The sequence below is a fragment of the Heterodontus francisci genome, chromosome 6 (assembly GCF_036365525.1).
Source record: "Heterodontus francisci isolate sHetFra1 chromosome 6, sHetFra1.hap1, whole genome shotgun sequence".
NCBI lineage: Eukaryota > Metazoa > Chordata > Chondrichthyes > Heterodontiformes > Heterodontidae > Heterodontus > Heterodontus francisci.
Genome location: NC_090376.1, coordinates 131,124,404 through 131,150,765, shown reverse-complemented (window position 1 = coordinate 131,150,765; position 26,362 = coordinate 131,124,404). Strand labels below are relative to the sequence as shown.

The 26,362-nt window shown below is 43.9% G+C and overlaps 1 protein-coding gene across 11 annotated transcripts in view; it reads left to right on the top strand.

Annotated features, from left to right (window-relative positions):
* tbc1d4 (TBC1 domain family, member 4) overlaps positions 1-26,362 on the top strand; it is a 292,672-nt gene that overhangs the window by 212,051 nt on the left and 54,259 nt on the right. For 6 of the 11 annotated variants that reach the window (XM_068034310.1, XM_068034311.1, XM_068034308.1 and 3 more), the window contains 2 exons: positions 8,411-8,437; positions 24,502-24,674. In XM_068034310.1, the coding sequence (XP_067890411.1) occupies positions 8,411-8,437; positions 24,502-24,674 (200 nt within the window). Of the gene's footprint in view, positions 1-8,410; positions 8,438-10,637; positions 10,710-24,501; positions 24,675-26,362 lie in introns of those variants that run through there. The other 5 variants (XM_068034309.1, XM_068034313.1, XM_068034315.1 and 2 more) reach the window with 2 other exon arrangements.

Sequence of the window (26,362 nt, the reverse complement as noted above, 5' to 3'; positions counted from 1 at the left end):
TACTGCAATGCAGCATTCAGTTAGTTCTTGAATGATAGCTGTTTTTCTTCCTACCTTCACTACTCTACCTGGATGGCACAGGATACACAGCACAGAAACAGGCCGTTCAGTCCAACCAGTCCATACTGCACTCAACGCTCCTCTCGTCTTTCTTCATCTAACTCTATCAGCATAACCCTCTATGACCTTCTCCCTCATGTGTTTGTCTAGCTTTCCCTTAAATGCATCTATATTATTCACCTCAACCACTCCCTGTGGTAGAGTGTTCCACATTCTCAGCACTCTCTGGGTGAAGAAGTTTCTTCTGAATTACCTATTTGACTTCTTGCTGGCCTCTACTTTTGTTCTTCCCGACAAGTGGAAACATTCTCTCTATGTCTACTCTGCCATAACCTTTCATAATTTTGAAGACCTCTATTATGTCATCGCTCAGTCTTCTGTTGTGAAGAATCAAGACCCAGCCAGTTCCACCTCTCCTGATAAGTATCTTGAAGTCTATTCCACGAATTGATCACACTTTGGGGTAAATCTCGACTTTCTGCGATAATGTAAAGCAGGCAATAGTGAATTGGAAGCACATCTCTTCTGGCTTTTATTCATATTGACCTTAATGGATTTGAAAATCGGGAGAGATGCAAAATGATGGCGGACTTGCTGCGATTCAATTTCCGCTAATGCTAAAAGTCAAGGTCTCTTCCCCTTTGTGTGACGAGTAACTATTATCTTGTAATCATCCTTTGTTTCAAGCCTATTTGCATATATTTTATGGATCTAATCTCTTCTCTGGTTGAAGTATTGCTGTTGAAATGCTAAAAGAATTACTTTCTTTCGACTCTGCAACTATACTCATTCTGAGCCTCCCTTTGCACCCCTGATCACCCTTATTTTTCGATAAGCTTCATTTCTTTCAATGGAAAATGCTATTGATACTGGCTTGAAAAGATGATTATGACAGTGAAACTGTTACATCTGGAAAGTTTTAATTGGCAATTAAATGATGCTACGTTTGTGCAAGACTGGGTCCCTACTCATTTTAAATTTACTGCATTTAAAAGCTGATGAACCTCATAACAGACTGCAGGTCAGTTGGCAATGATCACTGCTGAATCAGAGTCATCGAATCATTATGGTACAGAGGGAGGCCATTTGGCCCGTTGAACATATGCTGGTTCTCCGTAGAGCAATCCAATCAGTCCCATTCCCCCGCTCTGTCCCACCACTGTATTGGAGCATAGAATTGAGCGTGAACACTCAGTGCAGTGCAGAGGGACTGCTGCATTGCCAGAGGTGCCATCCTATAGATGGCCCATTAAACCGAAGCACCATGTGCCCTTCCCAGTTCTTTAAGCCAGTTGCCTGGCCAACGTTCGTCTCCCAACCAACACTTATCAAAAACTGATTAACTGGTCATTTCTCTGACCGATATTTGAGGGAACTTGCATGTCAACTTAATAACAGTCAACACATTTCAATACTGCAAGCTGGCCTCAAAATTAACTTGTACCCTCTGTTTTCTCTGCTACTTTAATGTAATTTATTGGTATGTAAAGGCTGAGCTGCAAACAGGAAGGCCTGTACTGAGCTTGATACTCTAAATTCAGTATCCTCGCATTGTCTATCTTGTAAACTTTTTCCAGCCAATAACCCTGACAATATCATCAGCTATTTATATTAAAATCAGTTCTGTCCTTTCGATTCACATTTATGATTTGACCACAAATATTGTGCAGAGGAAATCTTTCTCCCTGGTGTATATACCAAAACACTTCCATTGAAGTGAATTAGAACTGGACATCAAGCTATTTATTATTCTTTGATAGAAAGAGAGTATTATAAATCTATATACCATTATTTAATATTTGAAACATAGCTCTTTGTTGTGAGCCTTCTACTTCTAGACTAACGTTGGTAGGTGCTTTTTCAGCACAATCACAATCTCAACTAATATTGAACTAAACGAGTAAAGAAGTCAGAAACATGGATGTATATGCATGAATAAACATACTAGGTGTCAGCCATGACTCAATTGGTAACACTTCTGTCTCTGACTTGAAAAGTTGTGGGTTCACGTCCCACTTCAGGACTTGAGTGCAAAAATCTAAGCGGAGTCTCGAATGTAGCGTCGAGGGAGTGCTGCACTGTTGGAGATGCCATCTTTCAGATGAGACGTTAAACTGAAGCCCTGTCTGCCCTCTCAGGTGGGCGTAAAAGGTCCCATCGTGCTATTCTGAAGAAGAGACCGGTTGAGTTATCCCGGGTACCTGGCCAATATTTATCCCTCAATCAATATCACAAAAATTGATTATCTGGTCATTATCACATTGCTGTTTGTGTGAGCTTGCTGTGCACAAATTGGCTGCTGTGTTTCCCATTTTACAACAGTGGCGACATTTCAAAAACTACCTTATTGGTTGTAAAGTGCTTTGGGATATCCTGAGATCATGAAACGCACTATGTAAATGCAAGTTTTCTATTTTCTGAAGAGTTAATTTCCGGTAAATGGAAGCCTCATGGCAAGGCAAACTGGCGTGTGGGATTCCCACTTACTGTGAATTTCTGATTTCAACTAGTGGACACTGAATGGAGATGAAGCACATGTCCCATACCGAGGGACATTGAGTCGATCATGTTCAAGCCACTAGCTGAAGACTGGGCTTTGGTAGAAGAAGTTACTTGGCTGTCCTTCAGACAGGGAAATGGAGTATTGCTGCAGAACTTAGACAGTCTCAACTGTGCCATTATGAGGTGGTGACAAATGAAATCCAAACATCTCTCCACTTGGAAGGAGGATCTTAAGCCTATGCATTTCATAAAGATCATTGCTGGAGACTATAAGCAAACTGCCTTCTCAGTAGGGATAGCAAGGACCAAGAAGATTCAGGGGAGAAAAATAACTTAAATAAGAGGAAGTCTCAGCTTGATTAAAAAAAATATGAGTTTAAGTATGAAAAGAATGTGAAGACTGTGAACGTTGATTACCAAGAATGGAAAAATGTAACTTCAGACATTTTTGTTTAGACAACTGAGGAAGAATGTTCCACAAATTGCTAAATGTACTCTAAAGATGTGTTTGGGTCTTTCTGGGCTGGCTTTGAAGTTTTGATACTTTTGTGAATTCTTACAATAACAACAGTAGAAGGTTTTCTATTGCCTGCACGGGTTGGAGGATTTTCCAGTAAAAATCGAAAAGTTACTTATTGATGAAGATGGCATGATGTGTACTGGTATAGCATATTTAAGAGGTGTCCACAAGGAGCTTTAGAACCTTGTTTTATTGCTGAATCTGCCTAGGGACCAGTGAAGCCAATAGTGTTTGTCTTCTGGTAGAGCTTCCAGATGCAGTGTTGTCTGTGGAACCCTGTCCAACCCTGACTACAGGCTCACAACTGCCCATAATTCAAGATTGATGTGACTGTTTCTGAGAAACCAAATAACTGCTTATTATGGGAAATGCTGAGAAAAAACACACTGATAAAATACACGCTGTTTTTCTGAGGCTGGAGTTAAAAATACATGACATTGAAAAAGGAATTAATACTACACAACTCTGTTTTGCTGTATGGCTGATGAGGGTCAGGGGGAATGGGAATTATTTGGAGTGATTCCTTTTGTTTATGTGTTCAAGATATCATGAGAATCCCCAGCCTGTATGTCTAAGTCAGTTCTTTGGGCTGCTTTTTTAGTTTACTGGCGAGAGAGCAACTCCTAATTGGACATTAGGGATCAAAGCCTTAATTTTGCAATTCCAGCAAAAACTGGGGGCTTTTGGCACAAAGAATAAGAAAATATTAAAGTATAAAACCATGGTACAGCCTCAACTGAAGTATTGCGTCCAATTCTGGGTGCCACATTTTAGGAAGGATGTGAAGGAATTAGAGAGGGTGCAGAAAAGATTCACGAGAATACGAACATATGAACATATGAATTGGGAGCAAGAGTAGGCCATTCGGCCCTTCGAGCCTGCTCCGCTATTCACTAAGTTCATGGCTGAATTGATTACTCCACGTTTCCACCTACCCCCGATAACCTTCCACCCCCTTGCTTATCAAGAATCTATCTACGTCTGCCTTAAAAATATTCAAAGGCTCTGCTTCTACCGCCTTTTGAGGAAGAGAATTCCAAAGATTCACGACCCTCTGAGAGAAAAAATTTCTCCTCATCTCTGTCTTAAATGGGTGACCCCTTATTGTTAAACAGTGACCCCTAGTTCTAGATTCTCCCACAAGGGGAAACATCCTTTCCACATCCACCCTGTCAAGACTCCTCAGGATCTTATATTTTTAAATCAAGTCACCTCTTACTCTTCTAAATTCCAGCGGATACAAGCCTAGCCTGTCCAATCTTTCTTCGTAAGACAGCCCGCCCATTCCAGGTATTAGTCTAGTAAAGCTTTTCTGTACTGCCCCCAACACATCTACATCCTTCCTTAAATAAGAAGACCAGTACTATACACAGTACTCCAGATGTGATCTCACCAATGCCCTACATAGTTGAAGCATGACCTCCCTACTTTTGTATTCAATTTCCCTTGCGATAAATGATAACATTCTATTAGCTTTCCTAATTACGTGCTGTACCTGCGTGCTAACCTTTTGCGATTCATGCACTGGGACACCCAGATCCCTCTGCACCTCAGAGCTCTGCAATCTCCCACCACTTAGATAATACGCTTTTTTATTCTTCCTGCCAAAGTGGACAATTTTGCACTTTCCCACATTTTAGTCCATTTGCCAGGTCGTTGCCCACTCACTTAACCTATCTATATCCCTTTGTAGCCTCCTTATGGTTCCTTCACAAGTTATTTTCCTACCTATCTTTGTGTCATCAGCAAATTTAGCAACCATACCTTCGGTCCCTTCATCTAAGTCATTTATATAAATTGTAAAAAGTTGAGACCCCAGCACAGATCCCTGTGGCACACCACATGTTACATCTTGCCAACCAGAAAATGACCCATTTATGCATATTCTCTGTTTCCTGTTAGCTAGCCAATATCCTATCCATGTAATAATCTTTGATGTGGCACCTTATCAAATGCCTTCTGGAAATCTAAGTACAATACATCCACCAGTTCCCCTTTATCCACAGAGATTATTACCTTTGAGGTTCTGCTTCTTAATTTGGCACCTAGTTCCTCATACTGGCTATGCAGAACCTCTTTCCTTGTCCTGCCTATATCATTGATACCTACATGGACCATGATGACTGGATCCTCCCCCTCCCACTGTCGCCCACCTCCCTTATAGCTGTCTATAACTGAGGAAGAAATGAGCCTTGGTTGGAAGCAAGGCAAAAGTGAGTGTGCCCTATTTTTGCACACACTTTTTTTCTAAGGTCTATCAAGCATGGAAAAAGCTTAGTTGGAAACTCCCACACCCTCTAGGAGTACCACTTGAAACGTTGGACACAGTCATTGCCATTTTCACGCTGTCTCTCAACCTGCCAAAATTGCATGTCGCGTTTGAAAAGGGACGCAGCAGCTGAGAGGGCAGCCCAGGAAGAGCAGCCCTCTGCTGAGGTGACCTGACTGATATGCTCTTCCTAGTGGGACCAGCAGTCTTGGATGCAGAGAACCCTGTTTTTCAATCCACCCTGTGTTTCTCCCCCTTCAGATAATGTGGCACCATGCAAAGCCCACAATGAAGGCATCATGGCTGGATAATGGCCGCTGATGTGCACGAAGAAATCATTAGACATATTTCATGTCACATATATATCTTTTGAATAGTCATGGTGATCTGTCGAAGGGCAGGTCCTCTCCTCATTTCTCCACGCCCCTCAGTCCTGCGCTTTCCCCTTCATTTGCTCATAAGAGCCTTGCATTTTTAAACTTTTACAAGAAATGAGCAATATGGCTAAGGAAAAAGTAAATGAAGTGGTTTCCCATTGTTTCCCTCATGTGTGCTTTAGGGGGAAACACAGGTCCTCTTCCAGAAGGATCCTCTATCTGTAAGCAGCCGTTTTCCCTCAAGGTTCTAGTTCTTCCGCCATTACCATTGAAAATCCGCCGATTCTACCATTGGCCATGGCTCGTAACCCTAAGAATGGGACTCTTACCTAGACCTGGGGTGACTCGCAAAAGGGCAGGGATGGCCTCTCCCTGAGTCTCAAATGACCCTGCTGCCCTGAATACACCTACCCATATTAAGGCAGACATATTCTACCTCTCCCATCACTTTGGGCAAACCCAGTATTGTTGGTGAGTCCACAGAGTATCCGTTTTCAGGGCACTTCTTGACCAAACAGAATATCTAGCACCCTTTGTACAACTTAACAATATCAAGGACTTGTGGTAGTTAACTAGTTTGTAGCAGATGGCAGTAATTGCCCATGTTAGACTCCACAGTAAGCTTGACGTGGTCATGGCAGTGGTGTACTCGGTATATTAATAATCCATAATGGCCCTCAGGATGTTCCACCAAGGCAATTTATATTCCTCTCCCAGCCCCCTCCCAACCCATCTGCTCATAATGATTTGTCTTTACATTCAACAGCACGGTGCCAGTATGATGTAGATCATTATGCCAGCTGCTGCTTGACTCCAACTAAAGCTAGATCATTTCAGATAGAATTTTTCAGCAGTGACTATGGAAACATTTTGTGATAAGATGGTGCTCTGTCACTTGCCGAGCTTGTTGTGCCATTGACCTTATCTTCCTCCTGAAAGCTCATGTTGCCAAGGCAAGTATTCACCCTTCCAAAATCTGCGGCAGTTCCTGTCTTATCAACTTGTACTTTCCTTGTTACTTTCCATCGGTGTTTTTGGTTCGAGTCCACAAACTGGTTTATTTTTACCTTGATAAACATCAGATTGATGCTGAGCCACATGAGTAGATATTAGGCCAGATGACCAAAAGCTTGGCCAAAGAGATAGGCTAGGAGGAGGGAAAGGCAGAGAGGTTTAAGGAGGGAATTCCTTGGACTTAAGGGAGCAGAGATGAGGGCCGTACCAGGGAAACGGCCAAGGTGAGAGAGAATTGAGGGGACAAGGGCATCGAAAGTGGAGGTGAGGGTGTGGTTGAGCAGATTGGTAGCCACAGAAATGTCGTGGTGAAGCGATTACCAAAGGCTAGATAGTTGGGATTTAAAATGCAGTTTTAAGTGAACCAGACTGTTTGCAACGTTGGTGTCGTATTTGTTCCAGAGGTGACCTTCTGACCATATATCTGTGCCAACACTAAGACTGCCTATTTTCACCTCTGTAACATTGTCTGGCTTGGTCTCTGCCTCAGTTCATCTGCTGCTGAAACCCCCAAACATGCCTTTGTTACCTCTAGACTTGACTATTCCAACACACTTCTGTCTGGCCTGCCGCATTCTACCCTCTGTAAACTTGAGGTCATCCAAAACTCTGCTGCCCTTGTCTTAACTTGCACGAAGTCCAGTTCACCCATCACCCCTGCGCGTGCTAACCTACAATGTCTCCCAGCTAAGCAGCCTCTTAATTTTAAAATTTTCATCCTTGTTTTAAAATCCTTCCATGTCCTTGCCCTTCTCTTCTCTGTAATCTCCTCCAGCCCTACAACCCTCAGAGATATCTGTACTCCCCCAAGTCTGGCCTTTTCAGTATCCCTGATTTTAATCGCTCCTCCATAGGTTGTTGTGCCTCAACTGCCTGGGCCCTAAGCTGTCAAATTCACTCCCTAAACCTCTCTGCCTCTTTTGTCCTTCAAGACGCTTCTAAAAACCTGCCTTTTGGTCACCTGTCCTGTTATCTCCTTATGTGGCTCGATGTCAGATTTTGTTTGATAATGCTGCTGTGAAGCACCTTGGGACATTTTATTACATTAAAGGCGCTATATAAATAAGTTGCCATCATCATTTTTTGCTTGGTTCCTTTGTTTTCTCTTTGCTTTTTGATTTTCCCTGATCTTGCTATTGCTTCTTGGTCCTGTTTGTCTCTCTGATCTATCTGGTTTTCCTCATTTGTTTTTGTTTCTTCACTCTTTACCTTTCTCTATGCTATTTTTCTCTTCCGTTTTCGATTTCTTTCTGATTTTTCCACTGTTCTCTTTTTGTTTACATTGTCCTCATTTTGTTTCTGTGTATTCTGTCCGATTTTTCTGTTTGTCCCTATTCCACCTGCTCCCTCCACTCTGAGACGAATCAGCAGAAACATTTCGGCTCTGGTTTATTAGTTATCTCTTGCAAATTAAAAGTAGATCTTTGCAATAATGTTATCCATATGGATCTGGAAATTAAATTAGTATTGTACAAAAGCTTAATGAGCTTTTATCATGCTCCTTTAGTTGAACACCTCTGTTACAACATCAGTCATAGGAATTTCAAATATATAACCATTTTTACAATAATGCTGCAAAGTATAATTTCCAAGCACAATCTGTTTATGAATCATGTGTTCTTATCTTCAGATAATTTATCTTGCTTAACAGTATTTTTCTTCTTCAAGGTTGAAGCAACTCCAAGTGCGCAGAATGTAAGTTGTAAACATAGCAAAATTCTTGCCCATGTTCTGAGGTCATGTAAGAAACCCTGAGTTTACCAGCAAGCTCACTCATGTACATTAGCAAATAACTCACTCTGACCTTTGGGGCCTTCTTTTAGACTTTGCTCACACATTTTTGCAATGCTTCTCTAAATCTCTGGCTCATTGATTTATTTCCTCTTTTTTCTCATTTCAATTCTTCTTTGTTTATGTTCTTGCCCTTTTCTTTAAAACAAAATCGTAGAAAATGCCACATATTATTTAACTGTCTTGTAAATTATTTATACATTTGAATTTTACATGGTCAACTCCCAGCAGTTGATAATTAATGAATATTTTGTCTGTGCCACACAAGTAGTGTTCCCTGTACATGACTATAACGTAGATGGGCAGTAAGATCACCTACCTGATGTTTTGTGTCCATTGGCATACTCTGTCTTTACATCCTGTCTACGTTGGTTGTGACAAGACTCACTTTTGTAGCTGCACAGCACAAACCCTGGGCTGAATTTTACCAGCCCCTCAACACCGTGGGTCACGGCGGGGAGGGAGGGGGCTGGCAGAATTCTGCGGGGAGAGGCCCACCTTGACCCACAACGTCATATTACCGACGATGGGGTGACCTCGGTGTGGCGCCCCCCACCACCTGGCGGCGGGCCCTTCATCTGCATATTTAAATCAACCTAAGTGATATGCAAATAAACTTACCTGCAGGCGGTGGGCGTCCCACGCTGCTTTTACCGCCGCCGAATGCAGCTCAAGCGCCTTCAGAACTCCGTATGGAGTTCTGTGGGAGTGGGGAGGAGCGGGGAAAACATTTTTTGTTGGCTGTGGGGATGGTGGGAAGGGGTTGAAGGCAAAATTGGCGAAGCTTGGGGTTTAAAGGTCGGGACTGTCAAAAAAATGTTTTTTTGGTGGGTGGGGGGTGGAGAGGGAAATAAATTTATTTTCTGACCATTGGCATGGTGGAAGTAGCGCTTTCATGTTGAATTTAATGTTTTTATTGACATTTAAATTGCTGGTCCCTTTAAAATTTTAAATCAGCTGTCAGGGCTCGAAGTTCTTTAAAAATGGCGCCAGCGCCCGCGCAGTGTTGCCAAACAAATTGATACTGAGCCACTTAAGGAGATAACAGGACAGGTGTCCAAAATCTTGGATAAAGGGGTAGGCTTTAAGGAGCAAGATACCTGCACTCTTCTAATTCTGGTCTCTGTTAATTGTATATCAATTGCGTGTTAATTATACTCAGGTGATAGGAATTAATACCACCTGTGCTTATATATAGGAGCAGGCTGAAAAAGGTGTTGTTCGCAGGTGCACGATGCGTAATGTGTGTCTCTATTTAAAAGCTTATAATTGAATAAAAACTAGAGTCCAATATTCTATCCTTCACCACCAGGCTATCTGGGCTTTGACAGCCACTTGTGAAACCCTTATTTTAATCCCTCCACCATTGGCGGCCATGCCTTTAGCTGTCTAAGCCCTAAGCTCTGGAATTCCCTCTGTAAACATTTCCAACTCTCACCTCAACGTCTTCCAAGATGCTCCTTAAAACCTACCTCTTTGTCCAAGCTTTTGGACACCTGTCCTGTTATCTCCTTAAGTGGCTCAGTATCAATTTGTTTGCCAACACTCCCGTGAAGCACCTTGGGCCATTCTATTATGCGAAAGGCACTAAATAATACAAGTTGGTGTACAGTACTTACATTTACTAAAAAGCATGTTTTGAAGATACTAGCCTGGATATTCCTTAGTGAAACACCCAATATTTTCCTGATTCTATATATATAAATGCACATTGTTGTTGTTTTGGTTGTCTCTGTGCCTGTGGATGAAAAGGATCATTGATTTGGTGATTTTAGAGAGGTTTATTCTCCCAAGTGCCGATCAATTTGAGTGAAAGTACAATTTAAAAGTAATAAGGAACTGTGAAAAATGCAGCAAGTCTCAGCTTGATCTGCTCCTGGGTGAAAAAATTTCTGGTACTTCTTCTGAAGGGTAGATGGTTACGACAGGCACTAAAAACCTGCGTGCTGATTGCAGCGATCTGTCATTGCTGCTATCAAAGAGTCTGGCCAGTCAGATCTTGTGGAATGCATTTCTAATGCTGACAAAGGAAGTTGAAGTGACTCATTTAATAGAGATTTGTACAGTTTGGAGCTGGGGCCTGCAAAGGTGAAGGCAGTGGGGTGCTTAATGAATTGACAAGAGTGTCTGGCAGACACCTAGATACAGCCAGCTATGCACTACTTTTCATTTAAAGGTAATTCTTTCTGTTGTTCGCTGTGTGAGAGACAGAGTAGTGAGTTTACATGTTCCTTCAAGTCTGAGGGAGGTGGCTTGTTACATTGCTTTACAACTTGAGAAAACAATGCTCTTTTCAAAGTAATAATTACCAGTGATTCTTTTCTGTAATTAATCCAATATTGTGGCTGACCCATCTGCTGTCTCTGGCTGCTTGCGACTGTTCTACAGGATAGTTAACGAATGCAGCTAGAGATTCCGACATCACATGCAAATATGTCAGCCAATTGCGGGTGTGCTTCTGCACGGGTGGGCATGGCTGAACAAAACCCCACCCGCTTTCAGATGCCATGTTTATCTGGATAAAATGTTCTTCAGTTATGAGGTTAAAACGTTAGGATTGTTCTCCTTGGAACAGAGATGTGACCTAATTGAGGTTTACAAGATGATGAGGAATTTTGAGAGTAGATAAAGGCTGCTCCCTGTGGCAGTTGGGCCAATAACCAGAGGTCTTAGATGAGGAAGGTTGTCAGGATCTGAACAGATGATGGAAGCTGATTCCATAAAACAATTTAAAAGGGAGTTGGACAGGTACTTGAGGATGAGGAACCTACAGGATTATACACAAAATACAGGAGTGTGGGACTCAGTACAACTGCTCTTTCAAAGAGTCAGCACAGGCATGATGGGCCAAATGGCCAGCTCCTGTGCTGTTAGTTTCTATGATTCTGTTCAAACTTACCTGGTTCACTAATGTCCTTCAGAGAAGAAAATCCGCTGTCCTTACCCGGTCTGGCCTACAGACCCGCAGCAATGAGGTTGACTCCTAAATGGCCACTGAAATGGCTTAGCAAGCCACTCGATCGTATTTAAGAAGGTGACTCACTACCACCTTCTCATGGGCAATTCAGGATGGGCAATCAATGTTGGACTTACCAGCGATGCCCATATCCTGTGAATGAATAAAAAAATCTGGTATAATCAACTTCTGTGTTAAGGACCACATTTGTGAGCAAAGACTTGCCTGATGGTCTTTCTCAGAGACCCACTATGAGGCAAATAAACTTTTACACCAAATTGCCTTTCTGCCTCGAGCACGTAAACTGTCAGTAGGGTCAGCAGACCTGTTGAGAGTCGCAGGTGGAAGAGGAGGTGTCCACCACATAGTCTTGAAGCCATATTAAGAATGCCATTGCTCCATGTCTAGCAGAAACTAATGGGACTGATCAATCAAAGTGAGGGAAGATTGCATTCAGTTTCTATCAGCATGGATTTCCATTTGCAAACTAAGTTCATGTTTTTTGGAACAATGTAATGACCTTTATTTAAATAGAGCAAAGCTGCTGATTGCCAGTCACTTCATAGTAAGGATCATTTATTTCTTCCATTCTGAGGGCCTGAATCTGAATCCTAACCGCAGATGAAGTTGGCTACATATCGCAGGGTTATCCAACATATGGCTTCCGGGCCAGGATCCGGCTTGCCAAAGGTTTCTATCCGGCCCGCGGATGTATTTCAGAGATGAGAATTTCCCCGTTGACTACTTCTTTCAGACCGGCTATTTAAACATCGCGCTGTTGGTTTCACAGCTGACAGGTGCTGACATAGAGAACAGCAGCTTTCCAACTTCGAACACCTTCTGGGTTTCCCAACATTTTTATTAAAAAAGCTGCAGGAAAACCATGGATCTGTCCAAAGTTGGGAAGCTGTTGTTCCCGCTCCCAGCACCTGTCAGCTGTGAAACTCAGCCTGATTATTTTTAAAAACCTGACCAACCACAAAGCTGCTGTGCTGAGCATTCCCGCTCCCTGCAACTGTCAGAGAGAGAGAGAGAGACAGAGGGTGAGAAAGACAGAGAGAGAAAGGAGGAGGGAACAGAGAGATGGGGGCAGAAAGCGAGGGGGCCGGAGAGAGTGGGGCAGAGAGACAGGGGCAGAGGGAGAGAAAAAGGGGGGACAGAGAGAGACAGGAGGGATAGAGAGAGAAAGGGGGGGAGATATAAAGAGAGACGGGGGAAATAGAGAGAGAGGGAGAATAGAGAGAGAGGGGGAACAGAGAGCGGGGGGACAGAGAGTAGAGGGGCAGACAAAGAGAGAGGGGGAACAGAGAGCAGGGGGGACAGAGAGTGGAGGGGCAGACAAAGAGAGAGGGGGAACAGAGAGCTGGGGGGACAGAGAGTGGAGGGGCAGGCAAAGAGAGAGGGGGGCGGGGGGCAGTGGGAGAGAGGGGGCAGAGAGAGAGAGGGAAGGAGGGGGATTGAAAGAGAGAGAAAGCAGAGGAAAGAGAGAGGGGCAAACAGAGAGAGTGAGATGGAGGAACAGAGAGAGGGAGGCAGAGAGGGAGAGCTAGGGAGAACAGAGAGCTGGGGAGAACAGAGAGCGGGGGAGAACAGAGAGAGAGGGAGAACAGAGAGTGGGGGGACAGACAGAGAGAGGAGGGGACAGAGAGAGAAAGGGAGCAGAGAGAAAGGGGGGCAGAGAGAGGGGACAGAGAGAGAAGAAGAGAGGGACTAGAAAGAGAGGGAGGGGGACAGAGAGAGAGAGAGAGAGAAAGTGGAGGACAGAGAGAGGGGGGAACAGAGAGAGAGAGAGAAAGAGGGGGAGCAGAGAGAGAGGGGGACAGATAGAGAGGGGAATGAGAGAGAGTGGGTGAAACAGAAAGGAGGGGGGAACAGAGAGAGTGAGAGGGAGAGATGGGCCAAGAGAGAGGGGGGGGGAGACAGAGGGGGAGAGAGAGAGGGAGAGGAGGTACAGAGAGAGAGAGAGAAAGGGGACAGAGAGAGAAGGGAGGGACACAGAGAGTGAGGACGACATGGGAGGAGCAACACAGAAGGGAGGAAACAGAGAGAGACAGAGAGAGTGGGAGAGAGTGATCAAGATCACTCCTGACAGATGGACATCTATCTCGAATACTCCGCATTGCCAGAACAAATGTGCGGGCAAACAGTGACTACTTGTGCAAGCGAACAAATGTCAGGTTTCACACGAAATCAGTGTCCAACATAGTGATGAGAAAGTAAGTCAATAAATTAATCTTATTTAAAGCTTCTTGACAAAAATGCATATTTGTTGTCATTTTGATTAATAGTAAGATACATTTTTAATGACCGGCACCCTATGTAAGACAAAAATTGTAATGTGATCCCCCATGCGAAAAGGTTGGACTCCCCTGCTCTATAGGTTTTTCAGGATTATTGGTGGACTGTTTCCCTTTGAGATACTGTAGAAATCATCAGAGCATGGCTCCTCATTCAAAATGTACCTAAGAAGGATTCTTTGGGCTAAACTGGCATTTCCTTACACTTTGTAGAGGAACTGAAAGTTGGAACTAAGATCAGATGATTAGATTGGCACAGATTTCAAGGTGAGAGGTGAAGTGACTGTGCTCACTGCTGATCTTGGAGAAAGCCACCGACACAGATGTAGCAGTCTCTGTGACATGGACTTCCTCTTTCCCAACGTCAGTTTACAGCTGGCGCCAAGTCAAGAGGATCTCCAGGCATTCAGCCACAGTGATGTCATCAAGAAGGGTAAGCAGCCAGTCACATTGAAGTACTCTTAGAGACAGCAAACTGGGAAGTAAAATACACTGAATTTTTCGCTTTTAATTAGAATTTTACTGAATGTGAAATAAATGATTGGAATATACACATGGGATTAGCGTAGAAGCTGAGATATAAACAGTTTATTTCTTAAAGATTTTTAAAATCATAATTGAGAAATTTGACATTCCATTAAAATGTCATTAGCCTCTTAGGGTCAGTGAGGTTGTGTAGCAGTAATTATGAATGCTAATTCATGAATGCTAATTAAGTATGCTATTAAAAACCCAGTTACCCCTCATTCATCAAAGAGTAACCTTCTCCATGGTTTGTACAGCAAGACTGATGGTGTAAAAGGCCAAATAACAGTGTAAAAAGCCAAGTTTATGCCAGTTCAGTGATTTCTACTTGATTACAGTCTGGGGGGACTTCAACAGCGCACCCTATAGGTAACCATGGAATCACTGACAGCAACTTCTGGATTTCTGCATTTTACTGCACATGTGTAGACTCCAGAAGTTGCTGTCCGTTTCAGAGGACTAATAACGTCAAACTGACAGTTTCACCATCATTACCACTGCAGCATCTGGGCATAGTGTTTTGAAGTGGATTGCTCAGAAGTGAATTAATAGTGATTTCATTAGACAGGCAGAGAGAGACTCTGGACAATGCCTTTAAAATAAGCCATTGGGGACCACAGTGAGGGAACATGGTCTATGCAGACTGGTGCTGGAGTTCAATGCCTGAACAATTTGAAGATTGATACTGAATTTTTATGGTTTTTGCTGGTTTGTACCCTGCTATTGTCATCAGTAGGGTCTTCTGTATTAGGTGTCAGCTGTGGCTCTGCTCCTGACACTTTTGCCTGTGAGTTAGAAGCTTGTGGGTTGTGAGTCCCACTCCAAAGACTTGAGCATACAATCTAGGTTGATAGTTTGGTACAGTATTGAGGGTTAGATTCTATCAGATGAGATGCTCTCTCAGGTGGCACTATTTTGAAGAAGAGCAGGGACATTATCCCCAGTGCCCTGGTCAATATTTACCCCTCAACCAACATCACTAGAAATAGCTCAACTGGTCATTATCACATTGCTTTTTGTGGGACCTTGCTGTGTGCAATTGGCTGACACATTTCCTATATTGCAAAAGTGGCTACACAGCAAAAGCATTTCATTGGCTGAGAACCTCATTGGACAGCCTGAGGTTGTGAAAGGCACTATATAAATACAATCTTTCTTTACTCTGACTAGGGTTATTTGTGTAGCCTATTGATTGAAGTGTAACCTTTGCAGAGGAGAATGCACTTCTTCAGTTCTAAGAAACAAATAAAGACGATCTGCCTTAGCATTAACAAGAATACCATTGAGGTCTGCCTTCCTCCTTAATCCTAACTACAGAAACTACTCTTTCTGGGTGAGGCACTTACTTGGGTAACAGATTGGCACATTAGTAGGTTGTATTTGCAGGCAATGTAGTTGGCTTGCAGTTATTTCAGTTAAAGTTCCAAGACAAGTCTGTGCTGCAATGGAAGGTTGACGTGATTGTGGTTTGGCATCGATTTCCATGAGAACCTCTTCTCACTGATAACGATAACAATTTGCATTTATACAGCACCAGTAACATAGTAAAATGTCCCAAGGCCCTCCACAAATGCATCAGCAATCAAAATTAGACACTGAACCACATAAGGAACTATTAGGACACATTACCAAAAGCTTAGTTAAAGAGGTAGGTTTTCAGAGTGTCTTAAAGGAGGAGGGAGAGAGGTTTAGGGAAGGAATTCCAGAGCTTCGGGCCTTGGCAGCTGAGGCATGGTCGTCTTCCCTTTACAAAGCAGATATAAAGGTTTATAGATTTGGAGCCTTGTTTCGATGTTCCTTTCTGTTGTGAGTAGCCTTGTCTTACAAGGAGTAAGTAATGTTGAGTTTTTGGAATGGTCAAGACCACATAAAGTGACACAAAAGTGTCTGTCCTGCAGCCCATTGTGGGTGTGAGTAGATGAGCATGCAGCAGTAATGGTTTTATTATAAGGAAAGTGTGAGTAATGAACATTTGGTACACATGGCTTTCTTGCAACAGACTCTTGGGTGAAGCTCTTTAAAGATGGCAGTGTTCAAAAGGGTTTCAGTTATAAATTGCATTTGAAATCTCTGCTTGCTGACCTGTGGGCAGCACAGGAATCATTGCATGTGCTGTCAGGCAGTCTGAGTTTTATTTGTTCATTCTCTGGGATGTGGATGTCGCTGATAAGACTGGCATTTATTGCTCATCCCGAGCTGCCCTTGAGAATGTGGTGGTGGGCCTTCTATTTTGCACAGGGCTGTAGTCCATAGCAACAGGATATGAGGAGTACCTGGTGACCTACTTGCTTTGCCCATCGTCTTGGTGTGAAGTACTGGCGAGTAACCTTGTCTTGGTTGAATTTTTTTAAAGTATGCAAACTTCTTTCTCTTATGCCAGCAAGTCCAGTGAGTGATCAACATAACATTTAGCTTCACACCACCTTGTGCTGGGTATCTAAAACACTCTCATGTGGGTAGGGGAAAGGTTACTGTGTGTTCCTATAAATAGTGGAAGCAAAAAGGTACATTGATGTCAACCAGTAAAACAGTGTACATTTCTAGAGGAAAATAAACCTCTCAAAAGAACATTTGCCTCCTCCCTTTCTTCCTAGTGTTGTTTGCCTAAATATTTGAACTGGAGGTTTGCATCCTCTTAATCAAGGAGAGTGGAACATGAGTAAAGATGAAGTACAATTAAAAGTGCAGTCTGTTTCTGTTTCACTTTGAGGACACAACAAATTGGGGAATTAGGTTTTAAAGGAACCTGGAAGCTCCTTGGAAGAACTTCTGTTATGTGGATAGATTGGAGAAACTGAGTCTGTTCTCCTTAGAGAAGAGAAGGTTGAGAGATTTGATAGAGGTGTTCAAAATCATGAGGGAACTGACAAGAGTAGATAAAGAGAAACTGTTCCCATTGATGGAAGGGGTGAGAACCAGAGGACACCAATTTAAGGTGAATGGCAAAAGAAACAACGGCGCATGAGGAAGATGTTTTTGCACAGCAAGTGGTTAGGATCTGGAATGCACTGCTTGAGAGTGTGGTGGAGACAGATTCAATCGTGGCTTTCAAAGGGAAATTGGATAAGCACCTGAAGAGAGGCCTTCACTTACCTTGGATCAGAGCAGCGGCAGCAGTCGGCAGGTGGACCTGGGGGGAGGTGGATTCGGAGCGGGACCTGTGAAATAAGGAGCGGGGCTCGAGGCCTTCACTTACCTTGGACCGGAGTGGCGACGGCAGTCGGCAGGCTCTCTCTCTGTTCCGTCGCGCGCTGAGTTTCAAAAGAGGAGGAAAAAAAGACTTACAGTAACATCATGGGAAATCTTTAAGCTGATTGGTTGGGTAAGTAACAGCTGTTAGTGCCCGTAAATAGCTTAAAAAAAATCAGGGGAGAGAAAGTTCTTTTTTTTGAAAAAACCTCAAAACCTACCTTATAAGTGATAAGGTTAGTACTACTAAAGTGTGTTTTTTGTTTTTAATTAGTGTAATTTATTAATAATTACTCGTAATTATTACTTTTTTATATACAGTAAGTAGTGAATTTTAGAGAATCAAGGTCCCTAGTGCAAACAATCTCAATTTTTTGAGTAAATTAAGGATAAGTCATGGCAGGGCAGCTTGGCAATGTGGAGTGCTCCTCTTGTGCAATGTGGAAAGTCAGGGACACTTCCAGTGTCCACGTTTTGGATCTGGAGCGGCAGGTGGGGACACTGTGGAGTATCCGCGAGGCTGAGATCATCGTGGATAGCACGTACAGGGAGGTGGTCACACTGCAGGTAAAGACTGCTCAGGGAGAAAGGGAATGGGTGACGGCCAGGCAGAGTAGAAGAACTAGGCAGGCAATGCAGGAGCCCCCTGGGTCCATCTCCTTCTCTAACAAATATTCCGCTTTAAGTATTGTTGGGGGAAGATAGCTTCTTAAGGGAATGCAGCAAGAGCCAAGTCTGTGGCACCATGGGTGGCTCAGCTGCACAGGAGGGGAAGAAAAAGAGTGGGAGAACTATAGTGATAGGGGATTCTATCGTAATGGGTACAGATAGGCATTTCTGTGGCTGCCTGACAATATTCTGGCAATAGTACTGAAGACCTTTGCTCCAGAACTTGCTGCGCCCCGAGCCAAGCTGTTCCAGTACAGCTACAACACTGGCATCTACCCTGCAATGTGGAAAATTGCCCAGGTGTGTCCTGTACACAAAAAGCAGGACAAATCCAACCTGGCCAACTACCGACCCATTAGCCTACTCTCAATCATCGATAAAGTGATGGAAGGTGTCATCAACAGTGCCATCAAGCGACATTTGCTTAGCAACAACCTGCTCAGTGACGCTCAGTTTGGGTTCCGCCAGGGCCACTCAGCTCCTGACCTCATTACAGCCTTGGTTCAAACATGGACAAAAGAGCTGAACTCAAGAGGTGAGGTGAGAGTGACTGCCCTTGACATCAAGGCAGCATTTGACCGAGTATGGCATCAAGGAGCCCGAGCAAAACTGAAGTCAATGGTAATCAGGGGGAAAACCCTCCGCTGGCTGGAGTCATACCTAGCACAAAGGAAGATGGTTGTGGTTGTTGGAGGTCAATCATCTGAGCTCCAGGACATCACTACAGGAGTTCCTCAGGGTCGTGTCCTAGGCCCAACCATCTTCAGCTGCTTCATCAATGACCTTCCTTCAATCATAAGGTCAGAAGTGGGGATGTTCGTTGATGATTGCACAATGTTCAGCACCATTCGTGACTCCTCAGATACTGAAGCAGTCCATGCAGAAATGCAGCAAGACCTGGACAATATCCAGGGCTGATAAGTGGCAAGTAACATTCGCGCCACACAAGTGCCAGGCAATGACCATCTCCAACAAGAGAGAATCTAACCATCTCCCCTTGACATTCAATGGCATTATCATCACTGAATCCCCCACTATCAACATCCTAGGGGCTACCATTGACCAGAAACTGAACTGGAGTAGCCATATAAATACCGTGGCTACAAGAGCAGGTCAGAGGCTAGGAATCCTGAGATGAGTAACTCACCTCCTGACTCCCCAAAGCCTGTCCACCATCTACAAGGCACAAGTCAGGAGTGTGATGGAATACTCTCCACTTGCCTGGATGGGTGCAGCTCCAACAACACTCAAGAAGCTCGACATCATCCAGGACAAAGCAGCCCACTTGATTGGCACCCCATCTACAAACATTCTCTCCCTCCACCACCGACGCACAGTGGCAGCAGTGTGTACCATCTACAAGATGCACTGCAGCAATGCACCAAGGCTCCTTAGACAGCACCTTCCAAACCCGCGACCTCTACCAACTAGAAGAACAAGGGCAGCACATACATGGGAACACCACCTCCTGAAAGTTCCCCTCGAAGTCGCACACCATCCTGACTTGGAACTATTTCGCCGTTCCTTCACTGTCGCTGGGTCAAAATCCCGGAACTCCCTTCCTAACAGCACTGTGGGTGTACCTACCCCACATGGACTGCAGCGGTTCAAGAAGGCAGCTCACCGCCACCTTCTCAAGGGCAATTAGGGATGGGGAATAAATGCTGGCCTGGCCAGCATCGCCCACATCCCATGAATGAATTTTAAAAAAACTTGACTCCAGAATGGTATGTTGCCTCCCTGGTGCTCGGATCAAGGATGTCATGGAACGGCTGCAGGACATTCTGAAGGGGGAGGGTGAACAGTCAGAGGTCATGGTTCACATTGGTACCAACGACATAGGTAGAAAGAGGAATGAGGTCCTGCAAAAAGAATTTAGGGAGCTAGGTAGCAGTTTAAAAAGCAGGGCCTCAGAGGTTGTAATCTCTGGATTACTCCCGGTGCCACATGCTAGTGAGTATAGGAATAGGAGGATAGAGCAGATGAATGTGTGGCTGAGGAAATGGTACAGGAGTGGGGACTTTAGTTTCCTGGATCACTGGGTCTGTTTCTGGCGAAGGTGGGACCTGTACAAGTTGGACGGGTTGCACCCGAACCGGAACGGGACCAACATCCTTGCTGGGAGGTTTGCTAGTGCTGTTGGGGGGGGGGGGGGGGCGGGGTTTAAACTAATTTGGCAGGGGGAATGGGATACAGAGTGGAGGTACAGTAGGAGGTGATGCACAGTCAAATATAGAAGAGAAATTAAGTCACTCTGGAAGGCAGAGCAAATATAGACCAGTTAAGGCATTAGCGAACAATGCAAGGCTGGATTGCATTTATTTTAACACAAGGAGTCTTACAAGTAAGGCAGATGAATTGAGGGTGTTGATTAACACATGGGAATATGATATTATTGCTATCACAGAGACATGGTTGAGGGAAGGGCAGGACTGGCAGCTCAATATTCCAGGATATAGAATCTTCAGGTGTGACGGCGGGGAGGGGGGGGGGCGGGGGGCAGGTGGCGCAGTGTAAAAGAGGAGGTGGCATTGCACTGTTGATCAAGGAGTCAATTACTGCCGTAAGGAGGGATGATCTCTTAGATGGTTCCTCAAAATGAGGCCATATGGGTAGAACTTAGAAAGAAGAAGGGGGCAATCACTTGACTTGGAGTTTAATACAGGCCTCCAAATAGTCAGGGAGAGATAGAGCAGCAGATATGTAAGCAAATCTCATAGAGGTGTAAAAATAATAATAATAGTAGGGGATTTCAACCTTCCCAATATTAACTGATAGTCTTAGTGCAAAAGGCTTAAAGGGGGCGGAATTCTTAAAGTGCATACAGGAGAGCTTTTTGAGCCAGCATGTAGAAAATCCTACAAGAGAAGGGGCAGTACTGGACCTAATCCTAGGGAATGAAGTCGGACAAGTGGTAGAAGTGTCAGTGGGGGAGCATTTCGGGGATAGTGACCATAACTCTGTAAGATTTAAGGTAGCTATGGAAAAGGACGAAGGTGGACCGGGAATAAAGGTACTGAATTGGGGGAAGGCCGATTTCAATATGATAAAACAGGATCTGGCCAAAGTGGACTGGAACAGCTACTTGCAGGAAAGTCTGTATCAGACCAGTGGGAGTCATTCAAAAAAGGAAATAGTGAGAGTTCAGGACCAACATGTTCCCGTAAAGGTGAAGGGTAGGACCAACAAGTCCAGCGAATCCTGGATGTCAAGGGATATAGAGGATTAGATAAGGAAAAAAAAGGAGACTTATGGCAGATTCAGGGGGCTGAAGACAGCAGAGGCCCTAGAGGAGTATAGAAAATGTAGGGGGGTACTTAAAAAAGTAATTAGGAGAGTGAAGAGGGGGCGTGAATAACACTGGCAGGCAAGATAAAGGAAAATCCCAAGGCATTTTATAAGTATATTAAGGGCAAGAGGATGATCAGGGAAAGAATAGGGCCCATTAGGGATCAAAGTGGCAATCTGTGTGTGGAGCCGGAGGATGTCGGTGAGGTTTTAAATGATTACTTTTCATTTGTGTTCACTATGGAGAAGGACAATGTAGGTGTAGAGATCAGGTAGGGGGATTGTAATATACTTGAACAAATTAGCATTGAAAGGGAGGAGGTATTAGCTGTTTTAGCAGGCTTAAAAGTGGATAAATCCCCAGGCCCAGATGAGATGTATCCCAGGCTATTATGTGAGGCAAGGGAGGAGTTAGCAGGGGCTCTGACACAAATTTTCAAATCCTCTCGGGCCACAGGAGAGGTGCCAGAGGACTGGAGGACAGCGAATGTGGTACCATTATTCAAGAAGGGTAGCAGGGATAGACCAGGTAATTACAGGCCGGTGAGTCTAACATCAGTGGTAGGGAAAAATTCTGAGGGACAGGTTTAATCACCATTTGGAGAGGCAGGAATTAATCAAGGGTAGTCAGCATGACTTTGTCACGGGGGAGATCATGTCTAACAAACTTGATTGAATTTTTCAAGGAGGTGACGAGATGTGTAGATAAGGGTAAAGCAGTTGATGTAGTCTACATGGACTTCAGTAAGGCATTTAATAAGGTCCCGCATGGGAGATTGGTAAGAGCCCATGTGATCCAGGGCAATTTGGCAAAGTGGATCCAAAATTGGCTTAGTGGCAGGAGGCAGAGAGTGATGGTCGAGGAGAGCTTTTTGAGCCAATCCTACAAGAGATTTTGAGAAAATCCTACAAGAGAAGGGGTGGTACTGGACTTAATCCTAGGGAATGAAGTCGGACAAGTGGTAGAAGTGTCAGTGGGGGAGCATTTCGGGGATAGTGCCCATAACTCTGGAAGATTTAAGGTCGCTATAGAAAAGGACGAAGATGGACCGGAAATAAAGGTACTGAAATTGGGGGAAGGCCAATTTCATGATGGTCGAGGGTTGTTTTTGCTATTGGGAGCCAGTGACCAGTGGTGTACTCCAGGGTTCGGTGCTGGGACCCTTGCTTTTTGTAGTGTACATTAATGATTTAGATGTGAATATAAGAGGTATGGTCAGTAAACTCACCGATGACATGAAAATTGGTTGTGTCGTAAATAGTGAGGAGGAAAGCCTTAGATTACAGGATGATATAGATGGGCTGGTAAGATGGGCAGAGCAGTGACAAATGGAATTTAATCCTGAGAAGTGTGAAGTAATGCATTTTGGGAGGACTAACAAGGCAAGGGTGGTAGGACCCTAGGAAGCACAGAGGGTCAGATGGACCTTGGTGTCCTTGTCCATAGATCACTGAAGGCAGCAGCACAGGTAGATAAGGTGGTTAGGAAGGCGTTTGGAATACTTGCCTTTATTAGCCGAGGCATAGAATATAAGAGCAGGGAGGTTATGATGGAGCTGTACAAAATGCTAGTTAGGCCACTGCTGGAGTACTGTGTACAGTTCTGGGCACCACACTATAGGAAGGAAGTGATTGCACTAGAGAGGGTGCAGAGGACATTCACCAGGATGTTGCCTGGGCTGGAGCATTTCAGTATGAAGAGAGACTGGATAGGCTAGGGTTGTTTTTCTTAGAGCAGAGAAGGCTGAGAGGAGACCGGATTGAGGTATACAAAATTATGAGGGGCATAAATAGGGTGGATAGGAAGAAACATTTCCCTTAGCGGAGGTGTCAATAACCAGGGGGCATAGATTTAAGGTAAGGGGCAGGAGATTTAGAGGGGATTTAAGGAAATTTTTTTTCACCCAGAGGGTGGTTGGAATCTGGAACACACTGCCTGAAGGGGTGGTAGAGGAAGGAACCCTCATAACATTTACGAAGTATTTAGATGAGCACTTGAAACGCCATTGCATACAAGGCTACGGGCTAAGTGCTGGAAAATGGGATTAGAATAGATAAATGCTTGATGGCTGGCATGGACACGATGGGCCGAAGGGCCTGTTTCTGTGCTGTCCAACTCTATGACATTTGCAGGACTATGGGGAAAGGGCTGGGGAGTGGGACTAGCTGATTTGCTCTTGCAGGGAGCTGGCATGGATATGATGGACCAAATGGCCTCCTCTTCTGCTGTAACCATTCTATGATTTGTTTCCAAATAAAAGGTTCAGTGTATTAGAAAAAGAAAGTGAGCATTGTGTAAACTTGGTAAATCATTTGCAAATAGTGGATCAGTGAAAAGATAAGTACCTCATGCCGTGGGACTGTGCAATCCCATTTTCTCACTTACTGATGCCGGAAGAAGGATTTCTGCCGTTCGCCATTGGCAATGAAATTAGAAGCTCACACATTTACAATAGTTCTATAAATAATGAATGGCAGAAAGCTTCCTCATTAGTATTTCAGTGTAGTGTCACTTCACCGTTTATCTTCTATGTGTCCTCAGCTCTTGAAAAAGGTAGTCATAGAAGCATGTATGTAAATCTTGCACACTTGGATGTTTTCTAAGTGGAATCACTTTACAAGGGTAGTGCTGAAAACAGGGAGACGATTGTATCAAGTTGGTAAGTACGGATTCATGAAGTCAGCCGTTCAGCTGTATTCTGACCTGTCCTTTAACACATGCTACATGTTGCCCTAAAAAACCCAGCATTGGTTGTTGCTTTGTAAGATAATCAGTCTTGTCCTTTTGTTCATCCTTTTACCACACTAATCAAAGCATTCACACAAATAGGCTGAATTTCCTTCTTGGCAGGACTGTTGAATAAATTTGCATCCTTCTTGTCTGCACCTTAACGCCGCGTGGCATGTGGTCACTTTTTACTAATGCCATCTCATGCTAGTGAATCGTTTACTTCTTCACCCGGGAGTGACCAACACTCAAGAGGCAAGGAGTTCAACATTTTTGAGTTCTAGTATTTGTCAGTGCTTTCCCTTTTATGCTTTAGTGATGGTGAAGGCAGGAGAAGGGCCTTTTCTGGCTGCAGCACGGAGTCTTTGAGTGGGGGAGGGGTTGTCCTCACTCCTCGTCGGATCTCGTGGCGCCAGAGGATCTTCCTACGTGTTGCCTCGCCCATGAACAAGTCCTCCACAGCTATGCAGCAGAAAGGAACATTGGAAGGTACAGTGTGCCAGAGTTCTGAGCAGACGGTTTGTAGTAGGTTTGCGTAGACAAATAACAGGTAGCTTGGCGGGGCATGAATTCAGATGGGATCCCCTGTGGGTGGGCAATCTGCACCACTGTAATAACTGGCAGTAATGCTCCAAGAAATTGGATTGAAGGATAACAAAACACAATTAAGAAAGGTGACAGAGGGAAACTAGGGAACGATAGACCAGTTAGTCTAACATCTGTTGTCAGGGAATTGCTAGAGTCTATAATTAAAGATAGGGTAACTGAACAACTTGAATCTTTTCATCTGATCAGAGAGAGCCAGCATGGATTTGTAAAGAGTAGGTTCATCCCTGACAAATTTGGCTGAATTTTTTGAATGGGAGACTAAAGTAGTGGGCAATGGAACATCCATGGATGTTGCTTATATGGACTTCCAGCATGCATTTGATAAAGTCCCTCATAAGAAAGTGTTAGCTAAAGTTGAAGCCCATGGAACTAAAGGTAAATGATTGACCTGGCTAGGAAATTGGCTGAGCGGAAGGAGTCAGAGGGTAGGGATAATGGGCAAGTATTCTAATTAGCAAGATTTGACGAGTGGCTTCCCACAGGGGTCTGTGTTGGGATCTCAGCTATTCACTGTATTTATTAATGACTTAGCTGATCAGATGGAAAACCACATAACCAAATTTGCCTCTGACACAAAGCTAGGCAGTATTGTAAGCAGTGCAGATTGAAGCATAAAATAACAAAGAGATATTAATAGATTAAGTGAGGTCATGAACTTCGGACTAAAAGTATATGACAAATGGAGAAAAGCTTGAAACAGTGGAGGTCCAAAGAGACTTGGGGGTCCAGGTACACAGGTCATTAAAATGTCATGAACAGATTCAGAAAATAATCAAAAGAGCCAAGGAATGGTGGACATTACATCGAGAGGAATAGAATAAAAGGGGTTAGAAATCATGCTTCAGCTGTACAAAGCCCTGGTCAGACCCCCAAGCCGTTCTGGTCACCACACCTTTGGGAGAGTAGATTGGTCTTGGAGGGAATGCAATGTTGATTTGCTAGCGTCTTGCCTGGAATTCAAGGGTTAAGCTACAAGGAGAGATTAAAGAAACCAGGGATGTGTTACCTGGAATTTAGAAGGTTAAGTGGTGATTTGATCAAAGTCTTCAAGATATTAAGGGGAACTGGGCTGGGGACCCGAGACAGCATGGTCTAAAAATTAGAGCCAGACCTTTCATGAATACTTCTTCATGCAAAGGGCAGTGGAAGTTTGGAACTTTTTTACACAAATTACAACTGATGCTAGATCAACTGTTAATTTTAAAACTGAGATTGATAGATTTTATGTCAGCCAGAGGTAATGAGAGATATGGGGCAAAGGTATATGGAACTCGGTCACAGATCAGCCAAGATCTCATTGAATGGCAGAACAGGCTCAAGGGGCTGAATGACCTCCTCCTGTTCCTATGTTCCTACAGTTGCCCAAATTCTGTGGTCAGCAGTGAAGGGACGGTGCTATCTGCTGACCTTAAAGAAGATTGTCCACAAAATTCTGAGAGCTCTGTTGCATTGATTTCCCCTATTACAACATCCGTTTCATTCTGGCGCCAGCAAAAGAGATCTTGGCATCCAGGAAGCATCACTGATAATCATTCACTTTTTAAATCATTTTACAATGAGCAAGGGAC